Source organism: Hyla sarda, chromosome 1 (assembly GCF_029499605.1).
Source record: "Hyla sarda isolate aHylSar1 chromosome 1, aHylSar1.hap1, whole genome shotgun sequence".
NCBI classification, from domain to species: Eukaryota; Metazoa; Chordata; class Amphibia; order Anura; family Hylidae; genus Hyla; species Hyla sarda.
In genome coordinates, this window is record NC_079189.1 from 370,365,312 (window position 1) to 370,391,980 (window position 26,669).

Below are 26,669 nucleotides of genomic sequence, written 5' to 3' on the forward strand. Positions count from 1 at the left end.
TGGTGTTAAATGCAGTTTTCCATTCGTCCCCCTCCCTGATGCGGATGAGATTATATGCACCTCTTAAGTCCAGTTTGGTAAAGATGTGGGCACCTTGAAGGCGATCAAAGAGTTCAGAGATAAGAGGTAGGGGGTAGCGGTTTTTTACCGTGATTTTATTAAGTCCGCGGTAATCAATGCAAGGACGTAGGGAGCCATCTTTTTTGGACACAAAGAAAAATCCAGCTCCGGCAGGAGAGGAGGATTTGCGGATAAACCCCTTTTTTTAATTTTCCTGGATGTATTCAGACATAGCAAGCGTCTCTGGGGCGGACAGAGGATAAATTCTGCCCCGGGGTGGAGTAGTGCCCGGGAGGAGGTCAATAGGACAGTCAAAAGGCCTGTGAGGAGGTAGAGTCTCAGCTTGCTTTTTGCAAAATACGTCAGCATAGTCCATATAAGCCTTAGGAAGACCGGTTACAGGGGGAACCACAGGGTCACGGCAGGGAGTACTGGGAACCGGTTTAAGACAGTCCGTGAAACAAGAAGTACCCCAGCTCTTGATCTCTCCTGTGGACCAATCAAGGGTTGGGGAATGGCGTTGAAGCCACGGTAGTCCAAGGAGAATTTCGGAAGTGCAATTGGAGAGGACCAAAAACTCAATTTTTTCGTGATGAGGTCCGATGCACATTAGGAGGGGTTCCGTGCGGTAACGCACGGCACAGTCCAATCTTTCATTGTTAACACAATTGATGTAGAGGGGTCTGGCGAGACTGGTCACTGGGATGTTGAACCTGTTGATGAGAGAGGCCAAAATAAAATTTCCTGCAGATCCGGAATCCAAGAAGGCCTTAGTAGAGAAGGAGAAGGTAGAGGCAGATATCCGCACATGCACAGTAAGGCGTGGAGAAGCAGAGTTGACATCAAGAACTGTCTCACCTTTGTGCGGAGTCAGCGTACGTCTTTCCAGGCGGGGAGGACGGATAGGACAATCCTTCAGGAAGTGTTCGGTACCGGCACAGTACAGGCAAAGATTCTCCATGCGGCGTCGTGTCCTCTCTTGAGGTGTCAAGCGAGACCGGTCAACTTGCATAGCCTCCACGGCGGGAGGCACAGGAACGGATTGCAGAGGACCAGAGGAGAGAGGAGCCGGGGAGAAAAAACGCCTCGTGCGAACAAAGTCCATATCCTGGCGGAGCTCCTGACGCCTTTCGGAAAAACGCATGTCAATGCGAGTGGCAAGATGAATGAGTTCATGCAGGTTAGCAGGAATTTCTCGTGCGGCCAGAACATCTTTAATGTTGCTGGATAGGCCTTTTTTAAAGGTCGCGCAGAGGGCCTCATTATTCCAGGATAATTCGGAAGCAAGAGTACGGAATTGGATGGCGTACTCGCCAACGGAAGAATTACCCTGGACCAGGTTCAGCAGGGCAGTCTCAGCAGAAGAGGCTCGGGCAGGTTCCTCAAAGACACTTCGAATTTCCGAGAAGAAGGAGTGTACAGAGGCAGTGACGGGGTCATTGCGGTCCCAGAGCGGTGTGGCCCATGACAGAGCTTTCCCAGACAGAAGGCTGACTACGAAAGCCACCTTAGACCTTTAAGTAGGAAACTGGTCCGACATCATCTCCAAGTGCAGGGAACATTGTGAAAGAAAGCCACGGCAAAACTTAGAGTCCCCATCAAATTTATCCGGCAAGGAAAGTCGTAGGCCGGAAGCGGCCACTCGCTGCGGAGGAGGTGCAGGAGCTGGCGGAGGAGATGATTGCTGAAGCTGTGGTAGTAGCTGCTGTAGCATCACGGTCAGTTGAGACAGCTGGTGGCCTTGTTGCGCTATCTGTTGCGACTGCTGGGCGACCACCGTGGTGAGGTCGGCGACAACTGGCAGTGGAACTTCAGCGGGATCCATGGCCGGATCTACTGTCACGATTCGGCTGGCAGGAGGTGGATCCTCTGTGCCAGAGAGGGATTGGCGTGGACCGTGCTAGTGGACCGGTTCTAAGCTGCTACTGGTTTTCACCAGAGCCCGCCGCAAAGCGGGATGGTCTTGCAGCGGCGGTAGCAACCAGGTCGTATCCACTAGCAACGGCTCAACCTCTCTGACTGCTGAAGATAGGCGCGGTACATGGGAGAAGACAAGAGCAAGGTCGGACGTAGCAGAAGGTCGGGGCAGGCAGCAAGGATCGTAGTCAGGGGCAACGGCAGGAGGTCTGGAACACAGGCTAGGAACACACTGGGAAACGCTTTCACTGGCACGATGGCAACAAGATCCGGCAAGGAAGGAAAGGGGAAGTGAGGTTATATAGGGAAGTGCACAGGTGAATAAACTAATTAAGCCAACTGCGCCAATCAGCGGCGCAGTGGCCCTTTAAATCGTAGAGACCCGGCGCGCGCGCGCCCTAAGGAGCGGGGCCGCGCGCGCCGGGACAGGACCGACGGAGAGCGAGTCAGGTACGGGAGCCGGGGTGCGCATCGCGAGCGGGCGCCACCCGCATCGCGAATCGCACCCCGGCTGGGAGAAGTATCGCAGCGCACCCGGTCAGCAGGTCTGACCGGGGCGCTGCGATTGCGAGGAAGTTGCGAGGAGGAGCGGGGACCCGGAGCGCTCGGCATAACAGCAGTTCCTATCGGGATATTCTCCCATCATGCACAGCACACGGGACGTGACATCATCATTGAGCAGTTAGACAGAAAACTTAAGAAGCTAATAACTATTGGAAGGATTAAGATTTTTTTAATAGAAGTAATTTACAAATCTGTTTAACTTTCCGGAGCCAGTTGATATATATAAAAAAAGGTTTTGCCTGTAATACCCCTTTAACTTCCTGTTTGTGGCACATTAGTATATGTGAGGGGGGAAACTTTTCAAGATGGGTGGTTACCATGGCGGCCATTTTGAAGTCGGCCATTTTGAATCCAACTTTTGTTTTTTCAATAGGAAGAGGGTCATGTGACACATCAAACTTATTGGGAATTTCACAAGAAAAACAATGATGTGCTCGATTTTAGCGTAACTTTATTCTTTCATGAGCTATTTACAAGTTTCTGACCACTTATCAAATGTGTTCAATGTGCTGCCCATTGTGTTGGATTGTCAATGCAACCCTCTTCTCCCACTCTTCACACAATGATAGCAACACCGCAGGAGAAATGCTAGCACAGACTTCCAGTATCCGTAGTTTCAGGTGCTGCAGAATGGGCAAAACAAAAATTGGAACAGGACCCTCAGTTTACACAGAAGATTTTGTTCAGTGATGAGGCAAACTTTTATGTGAATGGTGAAGTTAACAAACAAAACCACCGCTATAGGTCTGACACTAACCCACATTGGATAGATCACTCCAATACTGTTGGAACACAAAAATTGATGGTATGGTGTGGTATATGGGGTACAAAGATAGTGGGGCCATTCTTCATCAATGGAAACCTCAAGGCCACTGGATATGCAAAATTGCTACATGATGATGTGTTTCCCTCTTTATGCACTGAAGCTGGCACGTTCCCTGAGTTTTTCCAGCAAGATGGTGCACCACCACATTATGGGTGTCAGGTCCGAGCATTCCTAGATGAACAGTTTCCTGGAAAGTTGATTGGTCATCGTGGGCCAGTTGAATGGCCCCCTAGGTCTCCCTATCTGACCCCCTTAGACTTTTATCTTTGGGGTCATGTGAAGGCAATTGTCTATGCTGTGAAGATACGAGATGTGCAGCACCTGAAACTACGGATACTGGAAGCCTGTGCTAGCATTTCTCCTGCGGTGTTGCTATCAATGTGTGAAGAGTGGGAGAAGAGGGTTGCATTGACAATCCAACACAATGGGCAGCACATTAAACACATTTTATAAGTGGTCAGGAACTTGTAAATAACTCATGAAAGAATAAAGTTACGCTAAAACCAAGCACATCATTGTTTTTCTTGTGAAATTCCCAATAAGTTTGATGTGTCACATGACCCTCTTGCTATTGAAAAAACAAAAGTTGGATTCAAAATGGCCGACTTCAAAATGGCCACCATGGTCACCACCCATCTTGAAAAGTTTCCCCCTCACATATACTAATGTGCCACAAACAGGAAGTTAATATCACCAACCATTCCCATTTTATTAAGCTGTATCCATATAAATGGCCCACCCTGTATATACATGTATGTAACTTCAATATGTGTGTGCTAAGTATGTAGCTGTCTATATACTGTATGTGTGTTATGTAGGCACCTATATATGTATGCTGTTTATGTACCTGTCTATTTATGTGTGTTGTGTACGTACCTGACTTGTCCTTCACGACGTAGTGTGTTACCAATTGTTTTCTTGGTAACTATGGTCCCAGCTGCCTTGAGCTCATTCACAAGATCCTCTCGTGTAGTTCTGGGCTGATTCTTCACCGTACTCACGATCATTGAAACTCCAGGAGGTGAGATTTTGCACGGACATCCCGATCGAGGAAAATTGACAGTTATTTTGTGTTTCTTCCATTTGCGAATAATCGCACCAATTGTTGTAAGCTTCTCACCAAGCTGCTTGGCGATGGACCTGTAGCCCATTCCAGCTTTGTGTAGGTCTACAATCTTGTCCCTGACATCCTTGGACAGCTCTCTTTTCTTGGCCATGGTGAAGAGTCTGGAATCTGATTGATTGCTTCTGTGGACAAGGGGGGGGGGGGATTAATCAAAACCTGTGTAGAGGAAGAGTGGTGCAGTTGCCCATAGAAACCAGATTGCTTCTTTCATCTTTTAGAGGCCACTCTTCCTCTAAACAGGTTTTAATAAATGTCCCCCTGGTGACTATTATACAGGTTACAAGCTGAAATTAAAGGCACCACTCTTGTTTTCTTTCACTGTACGTAGCTGTGTGTGTGTGTGTATATATATATATATATATACATAATATATATATATATATATATATATATATATATATATACACATCATATGAAACACGCCACTAAACTTTCAACAGATATTGGTAACAACCCAAGTAATCTATACTAGCCAAGAAACCAAAACAAATAAGCTCACAAATTAAAAGGGCACTGTCAGATACAAAAAACCCTTTGTAATATTCTTCACAAAATGTTATTTCCTTTTAATAGAAATCATGGCTTATATTAATAAAAAAAAAAAAAAAAAACTTCACTAGGTGTCCCCATACCATTCAGAAAATAATCCTGTAGGCTACAGCATCATCAGTGTCCAAGCTGAGACAGGGACATAGTGAGGGTAGGACTAGCACTCCTCTGTGCTCACTCCTGTCCTATCAGACTGCAGCATGAAAACAGAGAGGAGGAGATTACATAGCAGCCTGCAGTGATAAGATAAAGAGACCCAGCGCAGCAGATTCAGGGAGGAAGTGAATGCATGGTGAGTGAGGACAACAGACAAACACGCTCCCTCTAAAGCACAAAATGACAAACCAGGTAAGCAACAGAAAGAATGTATTTGTGAGAGAAATATAGGAGCTAGACCCATAAACATTATGGCCCGGCATTTATCATTGTAGGTGTAAGTGAAGCATTTTTCTACACTTTTTTTGTGTGCTGGTAATGTTTAGGAGCACCAAATTAATTAAATGGTCACAGATCATTTAATACATTTTGTGCAGTTACCAGGGATGTGGGAATTTAATAAAAAACTACTTGTCCACGGGACTAAAATGGAGCAAAATCTTGTTCGGGCCAATTTTCACTTTTAAACTCTCGTTTTTTCCTCCTCGCCCTATAATAGCCATAACTACCTACTATAATGATACCTTTTAATTTTCAATAACATATTCTCTGAACCCAAAAAATATATATATAATTGGTGAAGTGAAATTGAAATAGTAAAAGATAATTTTGCAAATTTGGTGTTTTTCTTTTTCCATTTACCTTGTGGTGGAGATAACATGTTGTTTTGATACTTTCAGTCTCCTGATTACAGCAATACCAGATTTGTATAGTTTCCATCATGTTTTACAAATTTTTTAAAATTTAACTCTTTCGAATTGCCATTTTTTTTACCCCTGTAGCTTTAAAATAAATAAATAAATAAATAATAATAATAATAATAATTTCACATACCAGGCTGTATGAGGGCAAATTTTTTGCATCACAATCTGTTTTTTGTATCGGTACCATTTTGGTATTGATCTGACTTTTTAATCACTTTTTAACTTTTTTTTCTGGGATATTATAAAAATTGCAATTCTGTGGTGTGGTATTTTTTTTTTACATTTACGTCTATATTGTATGGGATACATAATGTTATATTTTAATAGTTTGTACAATTACGCATGCAGTGATGCTAAATATGTTTATTTTTTATTATATTTACATGTTTTTATATAGGAAAAGGGGATGATTTGAACTTTTAACATGGAAGGGGTTAATGTGTGTCTTTTAAACTTTTATTAAAACTTTTAAATTTTTTGGTTTTACACTTTATTAGACTTTTAGGAGGAATCATTAGATTCCTCATACAGATCAATAGAGTTCTATTGAACTCCATTAATCTGTGTGCTCTGTGCTCCATTGATAGAGCCTAGTCCAGCCAGGCTCTATCAATGACAGAGCCACAGACACCAGGGAAGCAGAGGTAAGCCCTCTGGATATATAGTGGATCTCCCCCCGCGATCACGCTGCGGGGGGGCCATCCACCCCACATAGCCCACCAGGAGGCATTCACATGTCCCTTAAGACGCCGCTGTCAGCTTTGACAGTGGCGATCTAAAGGGTTAATAGCCATCTGCAGCAATCGCCGCATGCTGACTATTAGCGGCGGCCCCCGGCTACCGACAACAGCCAGGGGCTGCAGAGTATGGAGCTGGCACAGACTGCTGCCGCTCGATACAGACTGCTGAGCGCCTCCGTGCCTGTCAGGTCCGGCCCTGCTTGCCCAAAGAAAAAAATTCACCTGCCTGGCGCCCGGAACTGCATGTCTCGGGGCGTCGGGCGTTAGGAATTCCACATGCCTGAGATACGCATTTTCTGAAATTTCTCTCTTCACATACACCAAAAAGCTAAGCTAAGTCTGGGCTGGTGTAGTTTTAGAGAATTTTCAGTTGCAGTTGCAGTTTATAAAACCCTTCCATATCATGTGTATTGCCAAAATCAGTGGATTGCAACGAAATGTGTAAACCAAAAGGTGCAAAAAAGGCGCAAATAAACCCTGATTGCGCCAGTCTAAAATACAGTCTAAAGACAATGATAAATGTCGGCCTATATGGAGATGATCAGGATTAGGTACTGAGTAACATATAACATTTGAAATGACAAAGAAAGTGCTGAACACATGACGAAAGGGAGGTGCCAAAAGGCATGGAAAGATAAGATAACAGCTGAAATCTATTAGATATTAAAAAGCAATCCAGACACTTGTCAAATTAATATCAGCTGGTTCAGACACAACTAATGGCCTACAAAAGTGTCTTAATGCCAAGGTGTCACACAAGATACATGTCATGATGGGTAAAAGCAAAGAGCCTTCTCAAGACCTTAACAATGCATGACAATAGCATTGGGTACAGGCACCTTTCTACGCTTCTAAATGTTCCAGTGAGCACTGTTAGGCTAGAATTCCACTGAGGTTTTTCATGCAAAAACACATATAAAAACGCCCATTTTGCCACTAAGTCATTAGTGAACTGCAAAATGCCAGATCCACTTGGCGTATTTCATTTTGCATTTTTTTTTTATCCTTTGGGCTTTTTCAGCTCTTTTGGGCTCAAAGGCTGTTTTTCAAAAACATCCTCATATTCAGAGTATGGCATTTTTTTCAGGAAAATCTTGGCGTCTTCCTTCTATAGAAGTCTGTGGGAGTGAAAAAACACCAAGAAAAATGCTATGTGGGTTTTAACTTTGATGTTTTTGCAGGCGGTTTTTATTTTTTTTGGACTTTAGCGATCCAAAAAAGTGATGGAGATACTTTTTTTGTTAAATTTCGTAGGGTACCATTAAAAAAATAGATAGATATAGTAGTGATGGAAAAAATAGCATTTAACGAAATTTATATCTTTATAGAACAAAATTTTTATAAATTTTTAATCAGGGATCAATTTATGTGGGTGGGCAGAGAACTAAAAATGTAGCCAGCAATATAATTTGTTTTGAAAGGGGCCATTTAATTATAAAAATAATATATTTTTTTTATAATTTTGTAAAACTTTTTATTAGTAATGTATTTTAATTATGTGTTTAATAAAATGTGTGTTTTTTTTACTTTAACTTTTTTTTATAGGTAGTACTACTACTCCTAGCATGGAACAGACTGTTCCATGATGGGAGTAGTAGTACCTGTACTAATAGATGAATTGCAGTGGGTGTCACTTCTGACACCAGCTGCAATCCTCTGGTATAAGCTACAGAAGCCGGTGGCCATCCGCACTTGTCTGGTCCCCTGCCCAGCACTATATTTCCTGTTGAGAGCTGTGATTGGACAGATAAGTGTTGGCCTATCACAGCTCTCAGTGGCATATAAGAATCTGTGATGTGAAGAGAATCAGTGGAGTATAGTGCCGAGCAGGGGACCAGACAGGTGTTGCTACCGCCCGATTCTATAGCAAATAGATCTCAGCGGATCAAAGAGAATCACAGCGGGTGTCAGGAGTGACACCCGCTGTGGTCTGACCTTAACTGCAGGTACTACTACTCTCAACATATAGCACACTCTGCTCCATGCTGGGAGCTGTTGTACCTGCATTAACCCCTTAACGACCAAGGACGTATATTTATGTCCTTGGCCGGCTCCCGCGATATAACGCGGGGTCACGTGGTGACGCCGTGTCATATCGGGTCGGTCCCGGCATGTATCTGAAGCTGGGACCCGGGGCTAATAGCGCGCAGCAGTGATCGCGGTGCCGTGCGCTATTAACCCTTTAGACGCGGCGTTCAAAGTTGAATGCCGCGTCTAAACCGAAAGTGAAAGTTGCCCGGATGCTCAGTGGGGCTGATCGGGACCACCGCAGTGAAAATGCGGTGTCCCGATCAGCTGGGACATGAGCGGAGGTCCTCTTACCTGCCTCAGGCATGTCCCTTCGGCGATTGATTGCTCCAAGCCTGAGATGCAGGCTTGAGCAATCGACCACCGATAACCCTGATCAATGCAAAGCTATGGCTTTGCAGTGAACAGGGTATAAGATCAGTGTGTGCAGTGTTATAGGTACCTATGGGAGCTATAACACAGCAAAAAAAAAGTGTAAAAAAAAAGTTAATGAATGTCATTTAACCCTTTCCCTAATAAAAGTTTGAATCACCCCCCTTTTCCCATTAAAAAAACAAACATGTAAATAAATATAAACATGTGTGGTATTGCCGTGTGCGTAAATGTCCGAACTATACAAATATATGATTAATTAAACCGCATGGTCAATGGCGTACGCGCAAAAAAATTCCAAAGTCCAAAATAACGTATTTTTGGTCACTTTTTATATCATGAAAAAATTAATAAAAAGCGATCAAAAAGTACGATCAATACAAAAATGGTACCGCTAAAAACTTCAGATCACGGTGCAAAAAATGAGCCCTCATACCGCCCCATAAGCAGTAAAATAAAAAAGTAATAGGGGTCAGAAGATGACAATTTTAAACGTATACATTTTTCTGCATGTAGTTAGGATTTTTTACAGAAGTACGACAAAATCAAACCTATATAAGTAGGGTATCATTTTAATTTTAATCAGTTTTACCAAAAATTTACTGCGTAGAAACGGAAGCCCCCAAAAGTTACAAAATGGCATTTTTTCTTCAATTTCGTCGCACAATGATTTTTTGTTCCGTTTCGCCGTAGACTTTTGGGTAAAATGACTGATGTCACTGCAAAGTAGAATTGGTGGTGCAAAAAATAAGCCATATTATGGATTTTTAGGTGCAAAATTGAAAGGGTTATGATTTTTAAAATGTGAGGAGGAAAAAACAAAAGTGCAAAAACAGAAAAATCCGTGGTCCTTAAGGGGTTAATTTACAGATCACAACTGGTGTCAGAAGTGACACCCGGGCCATCTGTCTATTAGTACAAATACTACAGCTCCCAGCATTGAGCAGAGTGTGCTCCATGTTTGGAGCAGGAGTACCTGCAGTAAGGGACCAGTAGTACCTGCAGTAAGGGACAGATCACAGCAAGTGTCACTCCTGACACCTGTTGCAATCGTCCTGATGTGAATTTCGGGACTCAGCTGTGCTCACAGCTACAGAGCCCGGAGAACAGCTGATGCTGAACAGTAGATATATGTCATATATCTACTGCCCAGCAAGAACTTACAGTGAGTCTGCAATGTGTATACCGTATACATATTGCTGGCTCATTTAACCCCTTGCTGAGCTGTGCACTATGTGCCAGCCCAGCAAGGAAAGAGTTGAAGGGGTACTACGGTGGAATTTTTAAAAAAAAATCAACTGGTGCCAGAAAGTTAACCCTTTAACGACCAAGGACGTAAATTTACGTCCTGGTGCTGCGGTACTTAGCGCATCAGGACGTATATTTACGTCCTGTACATGACCACGAGCATCAGAGCGATGCTCGGATCATGCGCAGCTGGTCCCAGCTACTGACTGCAGCCAGAGACCCGCCAGTAATGGCCGACATCCGCGATCGCGCGGATGTCTGCCATTAACCCCTCAGATCCTGTAATTAATACAGATCACGGCATCTACGGCAGTGTGGTCAGAAATATGGATGATCGGTTCACCCGCAGTGATGCCATGGCGATCCGATCATCCAGAAGGGCGCACGGAGGTCCCCTCAACTGCCTCCGCCGCCTTCCACGGGCGTGAGCAGACCAGAGCAAAAGATGACCGATAACACTGATCAGTGCTATGCCCTATGCATGATAGCACTGAACAGAATTAGCAATCAAAGGATTGATATAAATAGTCCCCTGTGGGGACTATTAAAGTGTAAAAATAAAAGTAAAAAAAGTGAAAAAAAAAGGAAAAAATATTTGAAAAATCCCCTCCCCCAATAAAAATGTAAAATGTCCTTTTTTTCCCATTTTACCTCCATAAAGTGTAAAAAAAAAAAAAAATTATGAATACACATATTTGGTATCGCTGCGTGAATAAATGTCCGAACTATTAAAATATAATGTTATTGATCCCGTCCGGTGTAGGGCGTGAACGTAAAAAAAAATATATATGCAAAATTGCTGCTTTTTTGTCACATTTTATTTTAAAAAAAATTATAAAAAAATGAATAAACGTTTTATATACATAAATGTGGTATAAATAAAAAGCACAGATCATGGCGCAAAAAATGAGCCCTCATACCGCCGCTTAGACGATTTTTTTAAGCGCAACAATAATAGAAAAGTATGTAATCATGGGTATCATTTTTATCGTATTGACCCACAGAATAAAGAACATGTCATTTTTATCGTAAATTGTACGGCGTGAAAACGAAACCTTCCAAAATGAGCAAAATTACAATTTTCTTTTTAACTTCCCCACACAAATATTATTTTATGGGTTGCGCCATACATTTTTATGGTAAAATAAGTGATATCATTACGCAGGACAACTGGTGGCCAAAAAACAAGCCCTCATACTGGTCTGTGGATGAAAATATAAAAGAGTTACGATTTTTAGAAGACGAGGAGAAAAAAACGAAAATGCTAAAATAAAATTGGCCTGGTCCTTAAAAGGGTATTCCGGGCAAAAACATCTTATGCCCTATCGAAAGGATAGGGGATAAGATGTCTGATTGCGGGGGGCCTGCCGCTGGGACCCCCCACGATCTCCCTGCAGCAGCCCACATTCTATGCGTAGCTGCGTCTGAAGTTTCGGAAACCGCCGGGCTTCCGAGACGGGGACGTGACGTGACGCCACACCCCCTCCATTCATGTCTATGGGAGGGGGCGTTGCGGCCGTTTACGCCCCCTCCAATAGAAATGAATGTAGGGGTGTGGCGTGACGCAGCTGAGCACAGAATGCGGGCTGTGCAGGGAGATCGCAGGGGGTCCCAGCGGCGGGCCCCCCGCGATCAGACATCTTATCCCCTATCCTTTCGATAGGGGATAAGATGTTTTTGCCCGGAATACCCCTTTAAGGTCAAAATGGGCTTAGTCCTTTACAGATTTGTAAATTACCTCTATTAAAAAATATTTACCCTTCCAGTACTTTTCAGCGGCTGTATGCTACAGAGGAAATTATTTTATTTTTGAATTTCTTTTTTGTCTTGTCCACAGTGCTCTCTGCTGACACCTCTGTCCATGTAAGGAACTGTCCAGAGCAGCATAGGTTTGCAATGGGGATTTTCTACTGCTCTGGACAGTTCCTGATATGGGCATCAGGTGTCAGCAGAGAGCACTGTGGATAAGACAAAAAAGAAATTAAAAAAGAAAAAGAATTTCCTCTGTAGCATACAGCTGCTAAAAAGTACTGGAAGAGTAAAGATTTTTTAATAGAAGTAATTTACAAATCTGTTTAACTTTCTGGCACCAGTTGATTTAAAAAAAAAAATATTTTCCATCGGAGTACCCCTTTAACTTACACTGTAGGTTAACCCTTTGGGCAGTATAACTTAACTTACAGTGTAAGTTAACTCTTTGGGCAGTATACACTATATACAGCTATCTATAGATAGCTGTATATAGTGTATGCAAAAGACGGATAAGTCCCCTTACCTCCTTCCAGTCCCTGCTGGGTCTGTGTAGCTCCGCCCCTAGTGATGATGTCATTAGTGGTGGAGCTGCAGACGGGAGCCAGGCTGGTAAGGGTGTGAGGCTCTGTTCACATTGTACGTTTTGTATAATGTGAACAGACCCTTCTGACAGTGTCCTCCCAGACAGGGAGACACCAGCTGTTGATAAACTACAACTCCCAGCATGCCCCGACTGGGCATGCTGGGAGTTGTAGTTTCTCAACAATTGAAAGCTCCCTGTTTGGGAAGACATTGCCTTATGGGCGCTCTCCCCAGTGAAGAGCACCAAAAATGTTCCAATTTTTTATATTATTTTTTCTTCTCGTTTCAGATCTGTGTATGCAGAGTATTACGGCAGATTCGGAGGACTACTGCGGATGAACTGGATTTTTTTCCTTTTAATAAAATGGCTATTGAGGGCTGTGGGGGAGTGATTTTTAAAAGAAGATAATTTTTCCAATGTGTCTTGTTTTTTATTAAATTGAATTTTCAGGCTTAGCAGTGGAATCCATCTTATTGACGTTAGCCCCCAAAAAAGCTAGCACTAACCCAAACTATTACTCTGCTACCCGCCGGCACAGGGGTGCCGGGAAGAGATGGTACCAACAGGCCCGGAGTGTCAAAAATGGCATTCCTGGGTCTAGGCGGTAACAGGCTGGCGTTATTTAGGCTGGGAGGGCCAGTAAAATTGGTCCTCGCCCACCCTGGTAACGTCAGGCTGTTGCTGCTTGGTGTGTATCTGGCTGTGAATAAAAATATGGGGAACCCTATGCGTTTTTTTTCCCCATAAATATATAAATAAACAAAAACGCATAGGGTTCCCTGTATTTTTATTCTCAGCCAGATACCAACCAAGCAGCAACAGTCTGACTTTACCAGGGTGGGCGAGGACCATTGTTACTGGCCCTCCCCAGCATAAATAATGCCAGCCTGTTACCGCCTAGGCCCAGGAATGCCATTTTTGAAATTCCGGGCCTGTTGGTACCGGCTCTTCCCGTCTACCCTGTGGTGGTGTGTACCGGGGTAATAATTGGGGGTTAGCGCTAGCTGTTTTGGGGGCTAACGCTAACCCCTCGCTCAGTAATGGATTCCGTCAATAAGACGGCTTCCACTACTAAGCCTGAAAATAAAAAAAATAACACCACACATTGGAAAACATTTTTTTTAAAACACTCCCCACAGCCCTCGTTAGCTATTTTAGTCAAAGAAAAAAAAATCCAGTTCATCCGCAGTAGTCCACCAAATCCCCCGTAATCATCTGCATACATGGATCTGAAACGAGAAGAAAAAAGAAACACAAAAAATTGGTTAGGACATTTTTAGCGCTCTCTGCTGGGGAGAGTGCCCATAATGCAATGTCTTCCCAAACAGAGAGCCTCCAATTGTAGCAAAACTACAACTCCCAGCCTTTGGCTGTCTGGGCATGCTAGGAGTTGTAATTTAGCAACAGCTGGAGTCTCCCTGTCTGGGAGGACACTGCCAGAAGGGTCTGTTCACATTATACAAAACAGACAATGTGAACAGAGCCTCACACCCTTATCCGCCTGGCTCCCATCTATAGATCTGCCCCCTAATGACGTAATCACTAGGGGTGGAGCTACACAGACCCAGCGGGGATAGGGAGCGAGGGAGGTAAGCGGACCTTGTCTTCTGTATACACTATGCTATCTATGGATAGCTGTATATACTGCATACCGCCCAAAGGGGCTATAGGAGCAGGGAGTCCTGTGAGTCTGGTGACGGGATTTCCAGCTCCTGTATAGTATACACGGGTTCACTATGCACCCCTGGGTACTATATGGCCTGGGGAGGTGAGATGCTATACATCACTCCTCATCTCCTTACTCTCTGTGGACTGGGCGCTCAGCTTCCGTTTCTACACAGTGCAGATTTTGGCAAAATTGACACCTTATTTTTATTCTGTAGGTCCATACGGTCATGAGGATACCCAATTTATATAGGTTTGATTTTATTTTACTACTAACAAAAAATTATGACTACCGTACATGCACAAAAATTTGTATGTTCAAAATTGTCTTCTTCTGACCCCTATAACTTTTCTATTTTTCTGCATACCAGGCGGTATGAGGGCTAATTTTTTGTGCCGTGATCTGAAGTTATTGTTTTGATCTTGGTATACAAAATGACCAAAATTAAGCAATTTTGGAGTTTGGAATATTTTTACATATACGCCATTGACCATGCAGTTTAATTAACATTATATTTTTATAGTTCGGACATTTACGCATGCGGCGATACCACATATGTTTATGTTTATTTTTGTTTACATCTTTTTTTTATGGGAAAGGGGGGTGATTCAAACTTTTATTAGGGAAGGGGTTAAATCACATTTATTAACTTTTTATTTTTACACTTTTTTTTTGCAATACCTTGATTGCCAGCACTGATCAATGCTATGCCATAGCATAGCAGTGATCAGTGTACTTTCCGCTCCACTGCTCCTTCCTGGATCTCAGGCATGGAGTAATAGAGCAACGATCGGATGGCGAGGAAGAAGGTAAGAGACATTCCCCTATCCTCTCAGCTGATCGGGATGCCGTGGCAGTCCCGATCAGCCCACTGAGCTAACCGGCAAGGGAATCAACCACTTTTAGATGCCACAATCAACTTTGATCACGGCATCTAAAGGGTTAATGCCAGACATGAGCCCGATCGGCGATGTTTGGCATTAGCCGTGGGTCCCGGTTACTTATAGCAATCGGGACCCACCGGGAATCATGCGTGCTTACCTGCTGAGCGCGTGTCATACCTCGGTAGCCCTCAGTGGATGTACATTCACATCCATTTGTAGCAAGGGATTAGGCTCTCATTACCAACAAGGACTTTTGTACAAAGTATTATATAAATATCCATAAGCATGTTTAATACTTTTTCCCCCGTGTCATTTCACAATACTACACATAACTTAATTTCTGAATTTGTTTTAGTTTCTTTGTATGTATGTATTACTTGGATTGTTACCAACATCTCGTGAAAATTTCATGTCAATAGGACTTTTGGGAAATATATTTAGGTGACGTGTTCACTACTTATTTCACCCACTGTATGTATATATGTATATATTTACCTGTCTATATACAGACATGAACAAAATTGTTGTTTCCCTTCTGTTAAAGACTTAAAACCCTACAGTGCTCATTGCAATAACAAAAGTAATAATGAAAAACAATTTACTGAAAATTAGATAATGAAGATATGGCCCCCTGCTGCTGGAATGCAGATCAGGTTTGCTGGGCAGTGAAGGCAGGAGCCGGCTTGCCTGTTTGTTATACTATGCCCACTCATCATATGCATATTCATCATTATTCCCTCTTAAAGGAGTACTCCGACCCTAAGACATCTTATCCCCTATCCAAAGAGGATAAGATGTCTGATCGCGGGGGTCCCACCGCTATCTCGCATGCAGCACCCACCTCTGGGAGCTGCACGCAGCACTGCAGCCTCGGAGCCTGCTGGGGCACGAATACGGGGCCGGAATATCGTTACGCCATGACTCCGCCCGGTATCAGGTCACGCTCCGCCCCCGCAATGCAAGTCTAGAATCTTATCCCCTATCCAAAGGAACGCCTGCAGCGGGACCCCCGCGATCTCCGTGCTGCACCCGGCGCTCGCTTAAAGTGTCGGGTTCAGCGCCGGAGGCTTGTGACATCATGGCCGTGCCCCATTCGTGGGGTGGGGAGGCATGATGGCCCTCACACCCCCTCCCATAGACTTGCATTGAGGGGGCATGGCCGGGACGTCACGAGCGGGGCGTGACGTCATGAGCCTCTGCCCCGCATCGCCAGTCATCCGGCAGTGAGTGAACTTCGCTCTGTGCATCGGATGTCTGGGGGTGCCGCAGCCGAGAACGCGGGAGTCCCCAGCGCCAGGACCCCTGCGATCAGACATCTTATCCCCTATCCAAAGGATAAGATATCTAGGGGCGAAGTACCCCTTTAAGTCCTAGTGACATGAGAGCCTGCGGTCACGGGAGCGCTCTGATATTGAAGCAGAAGAGCAAAGTGCTCACGTGACCACAGGCTCTCACATCACTAAGATGCAAGAATGAATAATAATGAATATTGATATGAGGGGTGGGCAAAGCGCAACAAACAGGATGTAGGCAGGGAAGCTGGACAAGCCAGCTCCCACCTCGATTGCCCAGCAAACCTGATCTGCATTCCAGCAACAGGGGCCATATCTTCAAAACTATAGGACCAATATCTATAAGTAATACCTCATTCTACTTCTCTTCACTCACACTATAACCCAGTGTATAGGGTTTAGTGGGGGTTACAGGCTGCCAGTTTCCTTTTAAAAGGGTTGTTCCAGCTTGATTACCTCTCTCTCTCTCTGCTTCTGTTGTCCGCTCATACTCCTGGGATTACTGGTGGATGGACCTGGGATCAGAAGCAGGTCATCTGCTTCTGTGTCTGACAGTTCCCAAGTTAAAGCACTATGTATACAGCTGTCAGACGTGATGAATGTGCTGAAAAAGTCAGAGCTGGGAGAGCAGGAAGTCGTGGGCTCATAGAAGGCCACTTCAGAATAGTCTGATGTTTATCTCTCAGCCATTCTTGGGTGTTTTAGCTGTGTGTTTTGACTCATTATCCTTTTAGAGGACCCATGACCTGGGCAGCACATTTCACTCTGAGCCTCCTCCATGCTTCACAGTAGGTACAGTGTTCTTTTCTTTGTATTTATCAAAATCTGTGCAAAGGAAAAATTAACCAGCATCCCATGGCAACCAATCAGATTGTTTCTTTAATTTTTTTTTTTAAAGGTCTCTGAAAAATGAAAGATGCTATCTGATTGGTTGCTATGGGCAACTGGTCAACTTTTACTTTGCTCGTGTTTTGATAAATGTCCACAATGGAGCTGATGTGACTTACCAAAAAGTTCTAGTTTTGTATCATCTGCCCAAATGACATTCGCCCAGAAGCATTGTGCCTTGTCTTTTGGACAGATGAGACAAAACTGGAGCTTTTTGGCAAGTCACATCAGCAATATGTAGCCAGTTTATTTTTCCATTGACAAAACTGTATTAAGATTTTTTTTTTGTGGGACATGTAGTACTTTTTATTGGCAAACTTTATTTTATCATTTAATGTATTATGGAGCCAGAAAAAACATATTTGTGGGGCAAAATTGAAAAAAAAAAAATTGAATTGTGATATCATGTGGGCCAATAATTTTTTCTCAGTACAGTACAGTAAAACTGACATGCTAACTTAATTATTTGGGTCAATATGATTCCAATAATACCAAACTTGGATAATTTATGTTTTATTTTATGATTAAAAAAATGGAAAACTTGAAAAAAAATATATATACATGATTATTGCCATGTTCTAACCCCTATATTTTTCCACCTATAAAGCTGTGTTAGTGTACATTTTTGATTGTAACAGTTTTGTGTAGTTTAAGGTTTTTAATAACTTTTTATTTAAAAAAATTCTCGTTTATGATCATCACTCTTTTTGGCACTTGAAATTTTTTTTTAGGTTTTGCCATTGACCATGCAGGATCAGAAATGGGGCCACTAGACACCAAGGATGAGTGGAATTTAATGTTTAAATGCCACAATAGTGATCACAGATGTCCATCATCACTGGCAAACGTCAACTGCTGATAGAAGTGAACATCTGCCGGTTATGGCGCGGACCAATTCCTTAACCCGCGCCATGTACGTCAATGGTCAGGAAAGAAAATTTGTATTCATTTTTACTTTTGTCAGTTTCAAGTTATTTCAGTGAGCATTGTGGGGTTAACGAAAGGGTACCAACAATTTTGGCCACGTGTGTATATGTATGTGTGTGTGTGCTGTGCATGTATATATATGTCCATTAGTCAGAAGCCATAAGCCTTACGGCCTGGATGGAACAACACTAATTTTGTGCCCGTTTAGGTGGTGCTCAGCTACTGCAGCAGTCAGTCACATATCCACAAGAATGAAGTAAACTGAAAAGAGCGGCACTCAACAATAATGCTTCCAGGCTTTTATTACATCATAGCAGGTGCACAAGTGGGTGTAATAGTAACAGCAACAGGCGTTACACCCTGAGTGTGAGCCGGGAAAAAGCACAGCAGTGTGAAACATTCATTGCTCTTATAATTGCATCCGCGTGTATACCTGCAATGATGTAATAAAAGCCTGGAAGTGTTATTGGTAGGTGCCACTTTTTTCAATTTACTAAATTCTTGTGGGTGTATGTGTGCCGTGTACGTTTCTCTCTATATATGTGTGCTGTGTATGTTCCCTTCTATACGTATATAATTTCTGTATAACCGAAAAAAATGGGCTATATATATATGTATCAGTTACACTTGTCTAGTATGGACAAAGTTTAACAGCAATACCTATAACACACACCAGACACAAATTGTGAAAAAATTGAATACATCTTTATTAGAAAACCGTATAAAAATACTTAAATAGGACAAAGACAGTCAGAAAAACACTGACGGCTGTGAGGTAGAGTACAACGAGATAAAGTACATACAATAGCAAGCTAATCATTACAGGGCCACCAGTATATGTAACCTGGAATATGTTACACAATCAAAGCACTAAATATCTTGAAAAGAAAGAATGCAAATGATCATAATCACAAGAGGTATGGAAGCGCTGAGATTGCATGTGCAAATGGAAGAAATACATCTACAGAGGTAAGACTTGTATAATTATCTAAGCCTCCTGTTAGATTATGCACTCCGGCCACACACGCTGGCCGTGAGCGCATGTTCCCTTTACGTGCTGCTGCCGGCGGGGCTGGGACTCAAATCGCAGGACGCGCCGTCACTCACCTGGTGCTTCTCCTGCCCCAGGCTCTGCCTCTCTGCTCGGCGTGCTTGTCCCCGTCCCCTAGGGCGCATGCGCGCAAGAGCTTTATGATTTAAAGGGCCAGTGCGGTCTTTAGTGTAATTCACCTGTGGCTCATTGATAAATTCCTCTACCCTCCCCACTTCCCTGCCGGATCTCTGTTGCCTTGTGCCTGAGAGAAAGCATTCCTGAGAGTTGCCTTATCATGTATCTGATCCTTTGCTCTCTGACTTGACCTTGCTCCTCTGCCGCCTGCCTACTGACCTCCTGCTACATCCTGACTACCCTACTTTTCTGCCTGCCTTGACCTTCTGCTTTCCTGAGGAGCTGCCTTATCCCTCCTGTGCCTCGCATCTCCTTAGCTGCCTGTGTGGTGGAGCCATGCCAGGGGTAACGACATTGGTGCCGCCTGCAGCAGCAAGTCCATCCCACTTTGCGGCATGCTCTGGTGAAAACCAACAGCACCTTAGACTCCGGTCCCTGGTATGGTCCGAGTTATCTACCACACAGGTCCAGTGGATCCACATCCACCGGAGTTCCTGTCTTCTGAAACGTAACTGTTATAGTAAGATCCGGCCATGGATCCCACTGAGGTACCCCTACCTAAAGTCACGGATCTTCCCTCCATTGTGGTACGTCAGTCACAGAACTTGGCCCGACAGGCGCTGCAACTTTCTCAACTTTCAGCTATGATGCAACAGCTTTTGGCCTTGCAACAGCAGCAGGTACCGCAACCTGGCCCACTCCCACCACCAGCTCCTGCAGTGTCTTCTGGCTCCAAGCTACATCTGCCTTTACCTTCCAAGTAGGATGGGGATTCCAAGTCATGCAGAGGCTTCGTTACACAGTGCTCCATGTCTGAACTGTTTCTGATTGAACGTGCTAAGGTGGCCTTTGTCATTAGTCTACTGTCCGGAAAAGCCGTAGCCTGGGCTACACCCCTTTGGGACCGCGGGGATCCATTAGCTTCCAACTTGACGGCTTTTCTGGCAGAATTTCGCTGTGTCTTTGAGGAATCCGCACGTGCCTCTTCTGCTGAGACGGCTTTGCTGAACCTATGTCAAGAGAATTCTTCCGTTGGTGACTACGCGGTTTAATTCCACACCCTAGCCTCAGAACTAGCATGGAATGATGAGGCCTTGTGTGCTACATTCAAAAAAGGACCATCTAGCAGGATTAAAGATGCCCTTGCTGCACGTGATCCTCCTTCTCTGACTGAACTTATCCACTTGGCCACACGTATTGATGTGCATTTTGCTGAAAGGCAGGAAGAACTGTGCTTAGAGAGGGAACCTGCCTGAACACGGAGATATTCTCACCTGGCACCTGTGTTTCAACGTCCACCTCTACAGTTTCCTGCGCCTCCTGCCGAAGAGGCTATGCAAGTGAGTTGTTCCCGTCTTACGCAACAGGAGAGATCACAACGACGCAGTGGGAATTTGTGCTTGTATTGTGCTAGCCCTGAACACTTCCTCAAAGACTGTTCTGTTCGTCCACAGTATTTGGGAAAACGCTTGCACCTAGGGCTCGTAGGAGAGGCATCCCTAGGTGTGAATACCACCTCTCCTCGCTTAACTATTTCTGTAGAAGTCTTTGCTTCTACCAAGTCTTCCTTCAGTGCTACAGTATGTTTGGATTCTGGATCAGCAGGTGACTTTATTGATGCTTCTTTGGTCCACAAGTATCATCTTCCTGTCACTCGGCTTGCCAAACCCTTGTTCATCTCCTCTGTTAATGTACAAAATCTGGACTGTATGGTTCACTTCTTCTCATGCAAGTGGGTGTATTGCATAAATAAAAGATTGAATTCTATGTACTGCCACACTGTACTTCAGAGATTCTTATAGGCCTTCCTTGGCTGCAATGCCATTCTCCGCACCTGGATTGGAGAACTGGAGAAATTATTCGCTGGGGACAATCCTGTCAAAATCTTTGCCTCCAATCAGTTTTTCGTCCTCCTCCTTTACCTGGTCTGCCACCACCTTACCAAGATTTCTCTGATGTTTTCTGCAAGAAATAGGCTGAGTCTCTGCCTCCACATTGTCTTTACAATTGCCCTATTGATCTTCTGCCTGGTACCACTCCTCTTCGTGGAAGTATATACCCTCTATCGGTTCCGGAAGTATATACCCTCTATCGGAGACCAAAGCCATGGCAGAGTATATCCAGGAGAATCTCAAAAAGGGATTTATCCATAAGTCCTCTTCTCCTGCTGGAGCTGGTTTCTTCTTTGTTGGAAAGAAGGATGGCTCACTCCGTCCATGCATTGACTTCAAGGGACTTAACAAAATCACGGTCAAGAACCGTTACCCACTACCTCTTATCTCAGAACTTTTTGACCGTCTACGGGGAGCCAAGGTTTTCTCCAAATTGGACTTACTTGGAGCGTATGACTTCATTCGTATCAGCAAGGGAGATGAATGGAAAACGGCCTTCAATACTCATGACAGACATTTTGAGTATCTCGTAATGCCATTTGGTCTCTGCAATGCTCCAGCCATCTTTCAAGAGTTTGTCAATGATATCTTCCGCGATCTTCTCTACACCTGTGTTATCGTATACCTAGACGACATCCTGATCTTCTCTTCCAACTTAGAGGAACATCGTACTCATGTTCGTCTGCTTCTTCAGCGATTACAGAAGAATCATCTCTACGCCAAACTGGAGAAATGCCTGTTCGAGAAATCTAGTCTTCCATTTCTTGGCTACATTGTCTCTCAACAGGGCCTGCAGATGGATCCAGATAAATTGTCTGCAGTATTGGATTGGCCTCGTCCTTCGGACCTACGTGCTATTCAACGCTTTCTGGGATTCGCAAACTATTATCGTCAATTTATACCACATTTTTCATCCTTGGTTGCTCCAATTGTGGCTATCACTAAGAAGGCATCTAATTCTAAGTCTTGGCTTCAAGAGGCTGAAGAGGCCTTCTCCCATTTAAAGTCTGCTCCCTTGCTTACAAGACCTGATCCGGAAAGGCCCTTTGCTTTGGAGGTTGATGCCTCATCTATTGGAGCGGGTGCCGTTCTTACTCAGAAAAACGTCAAGGGCAAGACTGTTACTTGTGGGTTCTTCTCCAAGACCTTCTCTCCTGCTGAGAGGAATTACTCCATTGGAGATCGTGAACTCCTTGCTATCAAGCTAGCTTTGGAGTAATGGCGACATTTATTGGAAGGTTCTTCTCATCCGGTCAGCATCTACTCCGACCATAAGAATCTTCTATACCTTCAGTCTGCTCAGCATTTGAACCCCCACCAGGCAAGGTGGTCACTGTTCTTTGCCAGGTTCAACTTCTTCATTCACTTCCGTCCAGCAGACAAGAACATCAGGGCTGATGCTCTCTCCAGGTCCTCTGACGTCATTGGTTTGGACTCTACGTCTAGGCATATTATTCCTCCTGACTGTTTGATTCCTGCAGCTCATGCCAAGATTCAGCAAGTTCCTCCAGGATAATCCTTTGTGCCCGCCAGATTGAGACACAAGGTCCTGAAATGGGGTCATTCTTCCTCAACAGCAGGACATCCTGGAATACGCAAGACTCTACTTCTTATCTCCCGGCACTACTGGTGGCTCCATCTTGAACGTAATGTTTCTGATTTTGTTTGTTCCTGTGAAACTTGTGCCCGTGACAAAACTCCTCGACAGAGACCTGCAGGACTCTTACAGCCTTTACCCATTCCAGAGACTCCCTGGTCCCATATCGCCATAGATTGCATCACTGATTTGCCACCATCTCATAATAACACTGTCATCTGGCTCATTGTAGATCGGTTTTCCAAGATGGCTCATTTCATTCCTCTACCAGGTCTTCCTTCTGCCCTGCAGCTGGTGATGTACTTCTTGTTGCATGTCTTTTGTTTACATGGTCTTCCTCAGCATATAGTTTCGGATCAAGGTGTGAAGTTTGACTCTAAGTTCTGGGGAGCCCTTTGTAACCGTCTGGAAATCAATCTGGACTTCTCCTCGGCCTACCACCCTCAGTCCAACGGTCAGGTGGAGAGGGTTAATCAAATCCTAAAGTCTTGTCTTCGGCATTTTGTTTCAGCTCTCCAAGATGATTGGGTCGACCTTCTTCCCTGGGCTGAATTCTCATATAATCATAAGGATTCTGAGTCCACAAGGTCGTCTCCCTTTTTTGTTGTCTACGGACTCCATCTACTTCCTCCTCTCCCAGTCTCCTCCGGTGTGCCTGCTGTTGATGAGCTGTTCTGTGACTTCTCTACCATCTGGCAACAGATCCGACAGTCGTTATCTCAAGCTTCTTCACGCATGAAGGCGCAAGCGGATAAAAGTAGAAGACCTCCTCCGTCTTTCTCTCCTGGTGACATGGTGTGGCTTTCATCCAAGTACATCCACTTCAAGATCCCCTGTTACAAGCTCGGTCCTCGCTACCTTGGTCCCTTCCAGATTCCACAAAAAAATTGACCCTGTCTCCTCCAAACTCTGTCTACCTGCTACGCTACGTATTCCCAATACCTTCCAAGTCTCTCTCCTTAAGCCTCTTGTCATAAACCGGTTTTCTCAGTAGAATCTTGTCCCCACACCTGTCTCTGGCACTTCTGACATATTCAAGGTTAAAGAGATTCTTGCAACAAAGACGGTGAAAGGTAAACAATTTTTTTTGGTCGACTGGGAGGGTTACGCACCTGAGGAGAGGTCTTAGGAGCCTGAGGAGAATATCCTGGACCGTGATCTTCTCAGGAGTTTTCTGACTCATAAACGGAAGGGGAGACAAAAGGGAGGGGGTACAGTTACGTTATGCATTCCGGCCGCACATGCTGGCCGTGAGCGCATGATCCCGTTACCTGTTGCTGCCGGCGGGGCTGGGACTTGCATCGTGTGACGCGCCAGAATGCGAGCCCCGGTCCCTCACTCTCACCTGGTGCTTCTCCTGCCCCTAGGACTTTATGATTTAAAGGGCCAGTGCGCTCTTTAGTGTAATTCACCTGTGGCTCATTGATAAATCCCTCCACCCTCCTCACTTCCCTGCCGGATCTTTGTTGCCTTGTGCCTGAGAGAAAAAGCATTCCTGAGAGTTGCCTTGCCGTGTGTCTGATCCTTTGCTTTGTAACTTGACCTTGCTCTTCTGCCGCCTGCCTACTGACCTCCTGCTACATCCTGACTACGCTACTTTGCCCCCTGCTTTGACCTTCTGCTATCCTGATTACGAGCTGCCTTATCCCTCCTGTGCCTCGCATCTCCTCTGCCGCCTGTGTGGTCAAGCTGTGCCAGGGGTAGCAACCTGGGTGCCCCCTGCCGCAGCAAGTCCATCCCGCTTTGCGGCAGGCTCTGATGAAAACCAATGGCAACTTATACTCCGCTCCTTGGTATGGTCCGAGTCATCTGCCACACAGGTCCAGTGGATCCACATCCACCAGAGTTCCTGTCTTCTGAAACATGAGTGTTACAACTCCGGTACAACATACGTTACATAACTCATTCTCCCAAACCCCACACTCCATAGCAGCATAACAGACCTTACACACAGGCCCGTCACTACAGGACAGGCAAACCAAGCAATTGCTTGGGGCCACGTGCTGGCCCGGCACCCCGAGCAGAGCCGGTGCTTGTCCTGCAGGACCGTCCTCCTGCCCCCATCCCGGTTTGGCAGCTCGCCCTGTCGGCCGGCCGAGCCAGCAGTGCGAGAGCCTGGAGCATGGTGGAGCGGGAGCTGTCAGGTGTCCCACCATTCTCTCACCTTTCTCACATGCTGCTCCGTTCTTGCAGTGTGAGCCGAGGGGACGCCTTCCATGGCAGGACGGCGCAATGACGTCACACCATCGCGCCTACGCCCGGAGATTACGTCCCCACGGCTCACACTGCAAGAACGGAGCAGCTTGTGAAAAAGGTGAGAGCTGCTCGGGCACTATGGTACAGGGGATTATATGTGAGGGGAACAGGACACGGGGCATTGTATGTGGGGAGGCACCGGACAGGGGGTATTATATATGAGGGTCACATGATAGAGGGGCATTATATATGAGGGGCCCATGACAGGGCCCCCCCTTGTCATGTGCCCATATAATGCCCCCTGACATGTGCCCCTAATGCCTCCCTGTCATGTGCCCCTCACATATAATGCCCCCCTGACATGTGCCCGTCACTTATAATAACCCCTGTCATGTGCCCCTCACATATAATAACCCCTGTCCTGTGCCCCTCACATATAATGCCCCATGTCCTGTGCCCCTCATGTATAATGCCCCCTGAGGGGGCAGGAAAGGGGGCATTATATGTGAGGGGCAGAGGACATAGGGCATTATATGTGTGGGCACAGGACAGGGGGTATTATATATGAGGGACACAGCACAGGGGGGCATTATATGTGAGGGGCACATGGCAGAGGTTATTATATATGAGGGGCACATGATATTGGGGCTTTATATGTGAGGGGCACATGACAGGGCCCCCCCTGTCATGAGCCCATATAATGCCCCGCTGTCATGTGCCCTTTACATATAATGCCCCCCTGACATGTGCCCCTCACTTATGAAACCTCTGTCCTGTGCCCCTCACATATAATGCCCCCTGTGGGGAGAGGGGAGCCTCCATGTCCATTTTGCTTGGGGCCCCCAAATTCCTTTAAACGGCCCTGCTTACACATACAATCACAGTTCGCCAGCACCCCAACGCCATTTCACTATTAGACTTCTGACTGTCTTTGTCCTTTTTAAGTGTTTTTATACGATTTTCTAATAAAGATGTATTCAGTTTTTTTTACAATTTGTATCTGGTGTGTGTTATAGGTATTGCTATATAAGTACATGTAGATAGATGTAAGGATAGAACTCACCACTTCTGGAGATCGTAGAATATTTTCTTTATTGCATGTGAATCATAAAGTGACGGCATGCAATGGGAGACATAATTCGCAGCGGGCGAGGACGCCGGGGGCGCTCCAGGCACTGATGACAGCTGTTTCGTAGGAAACTCCTACTTCTTCAGTAAGAGTTTCCTACAAAACAGCTGTCATCAGTGCCTGGAGCGCCCCCGGCGTCCTCGCCCGCAGCGAATCATGTCTCCCATTGCATGCCGTAACTTTATGATTCACATGCAATAAAGAAAATATTCTAAGATCTCCAGAAGTGGTGAGTGCTATCCTTATGTCTATCTACATGTACTTGAAAATAGCGCTGTGTGCTCTATTGGATTTAGCGTCCCACTCATATAGCTCCTGCACAGGGATTTAACATGATTACTTGGCTACAGAGCACTGTGCCGGACTATTGGACTTTCTCTACTAGGATATTGCTATATAAGTTCT

General features: G+C 44.9%; 1 protein-coding gene across 2 annotated transcripts in view; it reads right to left on the reverse strand.

The window, feature by feature from the left end:
* NMRK1 (nicotinamide riboside kinase 1) overlaps positions 1-26,669 on the reverse strand; it is a 68,554-nt gene that overhangs the window by 39,407 nt on the left and 2,478 nt on the right. Inside the window, exon 2 of one of the 2 annotated variants that reach the window (XM_056523275.1) lies at positions 4,244-4,615. The exons of the other annotated variant lie outside the window; for it this stretch is intronic. Within the exon in view, the coding sequence (XP_056379250.1) occupies positions 4,244-4,584 (341 nt within the window). The 5' untranslated portion in view covers positions 4,585-4,615. The remainder of the gene's footprint in view (positions 1-4,243; positions 4,616-26,669) is intronic. 2 annotated transcript variants of the gene reach the window in all.